General features: G+C 37.5%; 1 protein-coding gene across 1 annotated transcript in view; it reads right to left on the reverse strand.

The window, feature by feature from the left end:
• Nucleotides 1-10812, reverse strand: part of ZBBX (zinc finger B-box domain containing) — a 118035-nt gene extending 107223 nt beyond the window's left edge. Inside the window, exon 1 of the mRNA XM_021069755.2 lies at nt 10737-10812. Within this exon, the coding sequence (XP_020925414.1) occupies nt 10737-10753 (17 nt within the window). The 5' untranslated portion in view covers nt 10754-10812. The remainder of the gene's footprint in view (nt 1-10736) is intronic.
• Between the last annotated feature and the right edge of the window lie 1351 nt (nt 10813-12163).

The following is a 12163-nucleotide window of genomic DNA, read 5'->3' on the forward strand; positions in this document are numbered from 1 at the left end:
TTAAAATTATGGATAATAAATTCATGGTTAAGCATTTTAATAACAACTTCCTTTGTATTCTTTGAAATATGGTTTCTAAAGTTAGCATTTACCTTCCATTAATATTCTCCTGAAACAAAGTATTGCTTCAAATCCTAGACTTTTGTTTTTCCTGTTACATTGCTAGAGATTTCAATGCATAATACACTTGACACATGAGCTATGTCTTTATATATGCAAAAACATCCATGACACACAAATATAAGTTACAATAAAAATTACTCTCTAATTTTCATACTGTCTTTACTGTGAAAGATTCAAGTGGTTAGAATCATAATGTTTAAAATAATTATTCTGGGAGTTCCCGTCATGGCTCAGTGGTTAATGAATCTGACTAGGAACCATGAGGTTGCGGGTTCGGTCCTTGGCCTTGCTCAGTGGGTTAAGGATCCGGAGTTGCCATGAGCTGTGGTGTAGGTCGCAGACAAGGCTCAGATCCCACGTTGCTGTGGCTGTGGCTTAGGCTGGCATCTGTAGCTCCGATTTGACCCATAGCCTGGGAACCTCCATATGCCATGGGTGCAGTCCTAAAAAGTAAACAAATAAATAAATAAATAAATATAAATTTTAAAAATAAAAATTAAAAACATTGCAATTCTCAAAATAAAAAATGAAAAACATAGATATAAAATAGAAAAGAATTATTCTGTATGGGCAGAATACACATTTCTGCTAATCTAATCATCTTGGAAAACATGCCATGTATGTATAATACAAAGAAAACAGAAAAGAGCAAGCCTGCTTGGGGCCTATTAGGGAAAAAGCACATATTAAGGGTTTTGGTACCATCAAAGGGATAAATTCCAGCTGAGCTATGCACCACCTATTGTTTCCTCTTAAGGAGAGCAACAAGAAGAAAAATTTTTGAGGACAGAGCAGAGCCCCCTTACAGATTCTCGTACAAGAGATTTTGTAGTAATATCTGAAGCTCATCAAGCTTTTGACATAAGCCATTTTCTTCATTTTATAACTCTGGTTCCTTGTCAGCATTAGTCACTGACTCTCTCCTTTACAGAAAAAAAGCCAACCTAGTTCTCTAGCTTTCCTTATCTATCATGAGTATAAATCTCTTCCTTCATTATTACATTAGTATTTATATAATTGAATAGTGTGGGCACCTATGCATGCAATGGCAAGGAACCAAAATAAGAATAATGAAGATAAGAGAAATAATTCATAGAGGTTGTGAGCAGTTACCAAAGAGGAAGTGGGCCAAAGATATGCCCCAAGTGGACAAATCCAGAGAGCTATGTGGAGAGTGATAGGAGGCAAAAACTGTCCAGAGGGTACAGAGAAGCTGAAGAGACTGAGAAAGAGAGGCATTAGTTTCATTGTAACTGCTCCACAAGGAGTAATTTAACCCATCCTACAAACAAGCACTATAGTAAGTGATAGGATGTGAGACCCAAAGGAGCTTCCACTGTAGAAGACATGCATGAAGGTAACTGAAGCCAAGTATAATGGCGCTCTCGTTGGAGAAGCACAGGGAGATACTTGAGCACATAGGAAGGGTACATGCCCAGCCCCTGGGAACATAGGAACAGTTCCTGGAGGAGGTGAAGACTAAGATGAGCCCTAAAGGATGAAAAGGACTTAGCCAGTCAAGGGAGGTGGTAAGAGCAGTATTCCAGGAAGAAGGAAAACTGCAGGCACCGGAAGGAAAAAACAATGTGTCAGTCAAGGAACTATAAGTTCCCTGTGCCTGGGCATTAAGTGCAGGATGGGAAAAGTAGCAAGAGATGGAACTGCTGAAGTGGACAGCAGCCAAATCATGAAGAGCCCTGCAGGTCATGATGAGGAATTGGGTTTGTGTCCTATGAGCAATAAGAATCTTTAAAAGGTTTTAAGAGAATTGGGAATTGATCAGACTTGCATTTTAGAAAGATCATTCTTACTGCATAATGGAATATTAATTACAGGGTACAAGGTTGAGAGCAAGGCAGCCAGTTAGGAGACTATTTAAGTAATCCTAATAATAGAGAGACTGTGCTGGTCTGACTGCATGGAGACAGTGGAGAGAAAAACAGGAACATCTGAGAAATATAAGGAAACAATTAACTGAATTTGGAGACCAAGCAGAAGGAGGTGACCGACCAGAGAAGGGACAAAGAAGGAGCCCGGGACAACCCATGGAGTGACCAGGAAGACAGTGATGTCATTTCCTGAGCTCATTATTTCTGGGGTGGGCTAAGGACACAGTTCAGGATTGGTCCCCAAGCTGGTCTTCCTGCACAAAGTCTCAATCGGCCTTCAGAGGAAGAGTTCAAAAGCACAAATATGACTGTGTTACTTGTTGGCTTTGATGTTTTAGAAACTCCCACTGTGGTAGAGGAAAGAGGTAAGACTGAAAAAAAAAAAAAAAAAAAAAAAAAAACCAAAAAAACAAAAAAAAAAACTGGCCTATTTACTGGCCACTTGGGCAAATTGATGGTGGGATTCCATGGATCTGGAACATGACCAAAGATTCCTCCTGTGTCTAAGACAGACTTAGATACAGTCAGAAGGACAACTCAAGTTGGTCCTACAGAGATGATGTCAATACAACAAATCCAAGAGCCAGAGACAGCCCACTGAAGTGGTTTGGGAAAGAGGCTGAGAAAGAGGTAGAAAGGGGTTGGAGAACACCCAAATGTCAGGCGATATTGAAACAATGGTTAAGAGAATGTCAAAATAAAAGGACTTGGAACAAGGAAAGGAACAAGGAAAGGGCAAGAAAGAAACTCCGGAGCAATTACCATAGACTGGGTGTTCCTGTGCTAGCTTCTGTGAGTTGTGGATCATGGGTGGATCAGGGAGACATGCAGGCCAGGGAACATGTCTCCCTTCCCCTCCAAGATAAATTCCATGTAAGTTAACTTATTAACTATATGGCCTTGCCTTCTCTCCAATCTTGTTCTACAAATCTTAGTAAACTGGTTACATCTCAAAGTCCACAGATTACGTGTCTATGTGCCTTTGCACAAGTTCCACCCAGTAACTATCCAACTAACAGCTTTTCCAGCAAAGCCAAGAGACCTCCTTATCTTTGCTCTAGCAGTCTGGGCCATGTTCTTATAGCTGCCTATGCTTTAATGTTACATCATGTATAACACTATTTTGTAAAAGTAATTTTACTTACTCACATCTTATACAAGCTACCTGAATGCAAAGATTGTGACCTCCTTCTTTTGTATCCATCATTCCTTAGCACAGTGTGTAGAACATGTGTACTTAGTAAATGTTTGTTGGATGAATGTTTATAGGTATAAACACAGACTTAAAACATATCACCAAAATCAGATAACACATAGCTCCTTCTCTTTTTGTATAAAGGAAAATTAGTAATACTAACAATTGGATAGTTCCCCTCCCCACCAAAAACTAGTAAACCTAATGATGGTAATGCAATATAACATTTTTCCAGCTGACACAACGCTTTTACACACGGGATCTCAAATGTGAAGGGAGAATTAGGGAAGCTCTAAAGACACTGAATAACCACAGGACTATTGATCTGGATCAGGGAACTCAGAAACTAAAATCAAAAATCCACAGTTTGCCCCCCACCCATGCTGATTGGCCCTGAATAATACCTGAGAGGAAGGCCTTGGGAATTTCCAGGGACTGTAGATGATCTTAAATGGAAACAGTATATTGATCCTTCTGGTACTCCTACCATGTCATGAAATTGACAAGATACCCAGAATTGCTTGGCTTAGGTTGAATACATCTCCCAGGTAATCTAAGACAAAAAATACCCTTCCCAGAAAAGGTGAATTTAACCTGATGTCCTTTAACTATGCAAAGTCTAAGGGTAGTTCCTGATTTCTCTTCCCTGTTTAAAGGTCCCTCACTCTAATAGCCTCCTTAAATTTCAGTTTCTTTCAGTTTCTTAGGGTGATTCTTTTAACATTTTGAATAAGTGTTACAAAAATATTTGCAACTTTTTGTTATATTGCTTCAATAGTTGATAAGCCCAATTTACATTGATTCTTGTAGAATAGATGTTTTTAGTCCTAATTTTTAAATTATAGATTTATAATACTTCAAATCTACTTTCTCAGGGAAAAAAAAAAAAGAGCAATGTAGGGAGAGTTCCTGTTGTGGCTTAGTGGTGACAAACCTGACTAGTATCCATGAGGTTGCGGGTTTGATCCCTGGCCTCGCTCAGTGTTTTAAGGATCCAGTGTTGTGGTGAGTTGTGGTATAGGCTACAGATGTGGCTCAGATGCCACGTTGCTGTTGCTCTGGCTGGTAGTTAGAGCTCCCATTCTACTACCCCTAGCTTAGGAAGTTCCATATGCTGCTAGTGTGGCCCTAAAAAGACAAAAAATAAAATAAAAATAAAAAGCAATGTGAGGAAAAAGGAGATAAAAATTCACAAAATTTGATTTCAACTCTAAACAGCCTCATGTGAAAAGAATACTCTAAATTATAGCATACAGAAACTTCAGCAACTACTTATAGTTAAGCAATAAACATATGTGCACTTACTTATATTTTAGCTTTACAGAATTTCCAGGTTTTCCCCATGGAAGAACCACAAAATCTTTAGTGTTCATGATTACTCTCTTAGTATTGTTTAAAAATTATTGTGATTTGCAAAACCTTCTGAAAAAATAACAAAGACAAAAGAATTATGTCAGAGGTAAAGCAGTTAAGTTACAAATTTGAAACTACATATAACTCAGGAAAACTTTAAAACCAGAAATTATTTTGAGGGAAAAGGCTGAATCAAAGTTTAAGCAGCAAAAGTTATAACATATGTTATGTTTAACAAATATTTATATGCTAATATAACTATAACATAGCTGATGGAACTAAAATTTTACCAACAATCCTATAGCAAAAGACTGTGGAAACATTCAACTAAAAGTGAAGAATGAATTCATTAAGACAAATAGAGTACATATTCTGGCTCTATGATTACAATTATAAAATACATATCAAGTATTCATTCTCTTCCAAAAATAACATCCAAGGCTAAATATAGTGAAAACTTCAGAAATGCAATCCAAACTCAAAAATCTTCTTTTACATATGTATTAATATAAAATGATAATTAAAGTATGTAATAATTACTCAAAGGCATTCTAATATCCTCATTTATCAAAGAAAAATTTAATGATGCTCTTTGCCTAAGATTGGAAATTAGCATATTTAGAGAGAATTTTTCAACAAGAAATAAAACAAAAAAGATTTTTTTACCTAACTCCAAGTTAACCAGAAAATTAAATTATTCAGAATACCCTGGTTCCTGAGTATCCCAATTACTCATGGTTCTACAATAATTTACTCTGTAATGCTGAATTACTGAATTGCATGCACTATTCAATTTTTACATAAATAAGAGTTTCCAAACTTCAAACACTTTTAAAGAAATATAAGAGGCAATATTATAGAGTCCAGAGTCTTAAATGCCCAAACCATTTGATACAGTCATTATACATATATGCTCCTATGTGCTCATAACCCCTATAAATATTCATTGTGGTTCAGTACTTTACTGAGACATAAAGGAGTCAGGGCCCAAGGAGATTTGTTTTCTGGACTCAAACACTGCAGAGTCAGGGCATACAAGACTTATACACAAAAGCCATAACACAAGGTAGTAATTACAAAGGCTGTAAAACATAAAAAGGGAGAGAAATAAGAGATTGCAGACTGCTGTCATTTAAAGTGGGACTTTAAGGTAAAGGGAGGCTAATATATGAGGATGTGGATGGTTGAAATTTCCCCATTGCAGAAAGAACAACTTTTGAATGGAGGGGGGGAAATTGTTGTAAATTTAGAAATGTAGGCTGAGACCCAATAATAGGAAACTTTAAATGCCCACAAAAAGCATTTGTAGTGTATTCTGTAGTGAATGAGAGTCAGTGAAAAGTTTAGAGGGAAGAAAAGAAAATAGGTTAGGAGGTTTGCTCAAAGACAAAGGACAAAAGGCATCAGACCAGGAGTCACCAAGTTTAAGTCTATTGTGACACTAGAGTTGATACCATTGAATGGATCAAATCTCTGGGAAATTGTTTTATACTTTAAGCAGTGCAAGAACTGATCAAAACATTTTTGGAATGTCTCTTTTGAAATTGTCTGCAGAGTCCATCTTATACTCAACACACACACAAATCTACTTTGCTGTGCCTCATTCAAAACTAAAAATGATACTGTCCAGCAGGAGCAAGTGCTTTGTCCACTTAAATCTAGTTTCAATTACTCTACCTCTAAAAATCAAATCTAGCCTGGAAGGGTAGATTTTTACTATCCTGGAGGAAATTCTGAAGGAATATATTCTCTGAGGAGAATTCAAAAATGGAATTACACAAAAAAATTTTATACTGTAAGTAATGTAATGGTTGCATCATAGGACTAATTTTATCTGAGCCTTCGATCTACAGTTAGCTGTTCCTGTGTGACCCAATTGGGGGTACAGAAGTCACAATGGTAAATGAGGCACAGTGTCTTCCCTCAAAGAACTAACAATCAAAGGGAAAACCATAGAAATTATGACAATGCTGTGAAACATTCTGACAGAAGCAAGTATATCTAACTCAGACTTGCTTTTCAACCACCAAACTTTGTCTCTAAAGCTAAAACCAGGGTCAAAGAGAACAAAAGATACCACAGGAATGAAAAACTAAGATTTGCTTTGCTTCTACCCCTTCCTTGTAGGTAAAACCTTTGTCTCATTTTTATCAGAGGCTACCAAAGGTACCTTTAAAAACTTCCAAGGCATAGAGTAACACAGTTTACATATCCCTTTTTGATCTTAATCAGGAAATCTAACCTCTCGACCCTCATCTATTGTCAATAAGTTGTTCATGAAAAGTTCCATAATGTTATCATTAACCATTTTCATTAAAAAATAAAACAAAAGAATCTCCAAAGTTAATGTATGATTAATAATTTAAATTGCTTAATGTCACCAATGCATTGAATATATAATTTTATACATGTATGTACATATGCATAAAGCTGAACAGATATATAAAGACTGAAATGAATGAAAGAAAAATCTGTAAATTTCATTAGGATGAGATGATTCAGATTCATAGCTCTGCTGATAATGTGATTTAACCAATAAATAGTCTTATTCAGGGGGCATTTCACTTCACTGAATGAAATTAGTAAGGCTTCTTCGCAAATAAATGTTTTATCAAGTCACACACATAAGCCAATTTTCTTGTATGAAGAAAAAAGGAAGATTATTATTGTGAGTCAAGCTGTTCTGCCTGTTTCCCTTCCTTAAACCAACAGAGAATTAGTCACCTTTCTTGGGATAGCAAGGATATAACAATGTCAGCAGGAAGAATAGGAAAGCACAAAACTTTAGTCACCTAATGGAACCAGAGAAATACAGATAAACCCTATTATGCAAACCTCATAATTCTGTGTCCTTTGGTCAATCAATTTTTTTCTTATAATTAAATACCAAAAGTTCAGTCATTATTTGGAAAGTTTTCTAATTACCTGATTTATTAGACTGCATCATTTTTCTGTCCCCAAACTTGTTCTTCCCCAGACATATACACACAATATGTCCCAAAATTGTACATGACGGTTTCAGTGATCTTTCCACATAAGTTCCCATTTGGGGAAAGCAACCTAAGCATCAAGGCCTGCCACCACAGAAAGGAAATAGGGAATTTACGATGATCTATAAATCTTGAAACTCAGAATATTCGAGTTGCTCTAGCCTTGGAGAATGTAACCATCACACTGCTGGTAGAAGGGATATTTGGGAAACCACTGTTTTTAGGTAATTGAAAACTTATCTAAGGTTAGTTGACTCTTCTAATGACCCAGATCATCTTAGACCTGAAAACCTAAAAGCAATAAATAAAGATATTTCCTTACTTTAGCATATACTTTAATGGGGTCTAATAAGCAAGCTCTTTCGGATGGAGTAGAATGGTTTCCACAATACTTAGAAGTCAGAGACCCAAGCAAGAAATGTTAAATGAAAATGAATTTAATTAAAAAGAGTTAAATAAAAAAAATAATTTTACTTTTAATATTTTCCCTGATATAATCCCTATTTTAAACATACATATGTATGTTATACATACATATATATATAAAATCTAAGGAAAGAACTGAAAACATATGATCCCTAGCTTAATATCCTGTGCTCGAGTGGCCTAATAAAAAAATATAGGCCATTTTCTCCTACCATAGGTCTTAAAAGTAAATTAGAGATTAACATCTAGGGCGCATTCAATCTTTCAACCAAGCAAGATATTTGATAATTAAACACTGCTTCAGGGCACTATTTTTACCTAGTGTGTATGTGCAGGTTCCCTTGAGAACAACTGAAAAAGTTTGGCTTTAAATATCAAGAGGCAAGATATTCCTTTAAAATACTTTCCAACTACAAATGATAAGTAATATTAAAAGTTGATACGAGGTTTAAGTTCTGAAGACCTTTGTGTGAGTGGGGTCTCTGAGTTTCAGTTTGTTTATCCAGTAAAAACAGTGGGGATCTCCCCTTCCCTAATTTGCTGAATACTGAACAGAAGGTCTCCAAGCCTTGGCCTATAGTGATGTGGGCTACTAAAGGGCTTCAGAGAGTCCAGGGTTCAGGGAAGTGGGGAGCCTTAGAAAATACCCTGAAAAGTAAATGAGAGGATCATAGAGACTTTGCTTTGCCCACAGCTGCTCTGATTTCATCCTTTTTACATATTAAGCTTTTGGGTCAAACTATTCAAGAGCTCAAAAAAAGTTTGAAAGGCACAATAGTAAAGTTATATGAAAGTATTATTCATTCCATTATCAACTAAAAACTTTGTATGATTACAAATAGTAATACAAGGTTTAAACCTTTTAGAAACCTAAGTCCTTTTATATTTTGATAGTTTATTTACCCCATTTATTCTCAACACAATCCACTGTTACACCAGGTGCTCTCTTGTGAATATCTTAGGTATGGGAAAATAATCCAAGATTGGTGACAATGCCAGAAATTATAATTTTATTCTCAAACTGTTAGCTCCTCTTAGGATTTGAAATCTAAATTGTTCTACATAAAATAACTAATTAATATCATTCAGATTCTTTGCCCTTTCACACTCCTGTCTTTAAAAGGAAATTTAGAGAAAGAATTGTTTGACCTCAACTACTTTCTAAATTTTATAGCACTTTATTTAAACATCATCTAAACTAGTCTGGGCGTTAAATTGCTCCCATGTAATACAAGGTCACAAATTTTTGTCTCTAAATAGTTCCCTACACACACAGGAAAAAAATACTGAGCTACTCTGCTTGGTATTTAAGATCCTCCATTATGCATTCCAATCTTCCTAAGCCTTATGCTTTATTTTCCCACTTCTCAGTTTACCAAGTTTTATTCTATTCAGGGCCCAGTTTGAAGGCTACCCCTATCATGAAGGCTTCTTTTGTCAGAAGTGAGCTTCTCCTCCTGTAAGGACAGCATATGTATCATTTGGATATGCTGCCTTGTGTTAAAATTTTTTTTTTTCTGGCTACTTTGCTTATATAGGTGTTGTTTCCTCAAGTATCCCAAATATTTGAGGGCAGTCCTACCATTGACCTTTGAATCCCTAGCAATTGGTAGAGTGCCTACATACAGTGTACAGTCAGTAATAATGTGCCATTTAAGTATTTAATTTTTTTTTTTACTGCTTTGAACTAGTTAACTCAATGGGAAAAAAATTAAAACAAACACACCTTCTTCCCCACTTCCACAAATCTATTTTTCTTTTTTCCATGTGCCAGGTATCAGGTTAAGCACTGAGGAATAAGACAGGTATGGTACTATCCCTCACTGAACTTATACTCTGGTGAAGGAAGTAGGAAAAAAATCTAAAAGCAAACAAAATAATTGTTGGAAGTATTAAGTGTTTTGAAGGAAACAAAGGACTTAGGGTCTTTCAAATAATTAATTTGTAATATAACTCGCAATATTATGCGAGGTCAGGGCAGACCTCTATTAGCCAATAAGGTGCTAGAGGGAAGTACAGGTGAAATTTTTTTTCCCTAGTCTTCCTTAAGCATACAGTTTGCACATTTATAACCCTGTGTAGGCTTCAACTTTACATGACTCCTTTTTTTAATGAGTCTTGCTAACTCTGCATATAAGAACACACAAAACTGACTTGTATATCTGAGCTCCTCTAATGCTGATTGATAAGAGAAGAAAAACTTCCACAGCTTCACATTTATCAGGAATCTGACACCCCTCACTGTGACCTTTACTCGGAGGAGTGGGTTTTTAGAACCAAGTGGATGTATGTGACCGCCCAGGCAGAAAGAAGGCTACACAAAGAGGTGTGATTATGGTTTGCCACGAAATCAAAATTTTCAAATAAGATTCAAAGACTTCATTCGAAAAGGTCGGAGTGTAGAAAATGTACAAGTGATGTGACGAAGGCCCTGGTTTCACTGTTTGGTGTTCACCTTTGTTCATGTTTCCAAGAGCATCAGGCTGGGAAGTCTTTTGTTCAGACAAAAAGAACACTTTCAACTCCGGAAGTCAAGGCGGTTTCTTGCAGCTGGCAGGCACCGTGTTGGCCACAAGGCAACTGCTCAGCAAACATCTGCTGGGCCAACGAACCCAGCTCCCCCACGGCCCAGCTCCCCCCGGGCCCAGCCCCCTTTCTCGCCCTTCCGCCCGGCTACCCGCACCACCCAGAAGGGGTATACAGCTCGCTATGCCAAATGCGAGACCCGCCGCCCGCCGCCACCGCAAGCAACCGACCCACCTGCAGCCCCCAGACATCTGCGTCACCCACTGTGGCCCGCCGCAGCGAGCCGCCCAGAGCTTCCGCCTTGGTCTCCTTGGTTACCGCGTTACCTCGATATCTATAGCAACCAGCAGGCTTGCTACTGCGGCTGTTGGCCCGCAGGGGGAGCAAAGGAGCCCTGCAGAGGTAGAGGGAGAAGAGGAGGAAGGGACAGGACAGGTGCTGGAAGATTTGCGCTGGAGAAGATAACATTTGACTCACACTTACGGAGCCCCTACCATATTCCAAGCACTATTCCAAGAGCTTTATTTGTACTGTTTAACTCACCCTCGTAACAGCTCAACTTATATCCAAGAATATTAAGGTACAGAAAGTTTGAATAACATCCAAAATTACAAAGGCAGCAAATGGCAGACCCACTAATTAACCCAAGCAGTTCAGAACTCCCCACATGCATGCTGTTCAGTCACTTAGCAAGTGTCACAATAGGCAGAGTCAGGACTAGAATCTAAGCCTTTGACAAGCCTAGAACTCTCTTTTCCTTATAGCAAATATATGACTCAGGGTGGTGTGAGAGTATAAGATTTGAGAGAGAGAGAGAGGGAAGGACAAACTTTGTCTTCCAGAAAGTCACCTGTAGTGAACTTATTTTTGGCCTCCTATATATTCTGTAGTTTTTAACCTCTATTTTTATATATGATGCAAGTAGGATATCTGGTTGATTCTATACTTATCCACACTGAATCTATCTTGTTACTGGACTAATAAGCTCAATTGTTACAGTTGATGCTAACTATTGCACCACTGCTTTCCACATTAATGTGCCTGCCAGTACTCATTTAAGAACACGTTGAATGCTTCCCTCTGGCAGAGTCAGCTGTGTAAGATTATAACCAGCATATATAAGAAAATGACAATCACAGTGACAGTCATGTGGCTATGACTGGGCTTTGAAATGAAGGCAGACCTGAGTTTGAGTCCTGGTGCTGCCAGAGCTCACCTGCCATGTGACCTTGAGCAGGTTATAAGACCCAGTTTAATTCAATAAATGAGGTAACAGTACATTGAGTACATACATGGTGTAGCATGGAAGAGTAAATGTAACAATGTATATTGTCTTTAGCACTAAGCCAAGCCCATAGTGGTTTGAAAAATGGTGGTGATATCATAGGTATGTTGTTTATCTTAGTGGTCATGGTATAAATTCACCAAGTCCTTCCTTTAAATCTAATTCAGTAACAAGTTACAAATGGATATGCAATACCACTAGAAGTTTCTTGTCCAGGACTGATTCCCAGACAGCTGTGCCACTTTGAATTACCAGGAAAGGCATTTCCAGCATACATCCCTTCATTCATCCATTCATTCATTTATTCAACAAATATTTATTGAGAGCCCACTGTTCCAAGGCTCTGAAAATACTGCAGGGAAGAAAACATGGCCCC

The sequence above is a fragment of the Sus scrofa genome, chromosome 13 (genome assembly GCF_054392235.1).
Source record: "Sus scrofa isolate SSC_HxYL_T2T_F1_AM1 chromosome 13, Sscrofa_HxYL_maternal_Yorkshire_Landrace_v2.0, whole genome shotgun sequence".
Lineage (NCBI taxonomy): Eukaryota > Metazoa > Chordata > Mammalia > Artiodactyla > Suidae > Sus > Sus scrofa.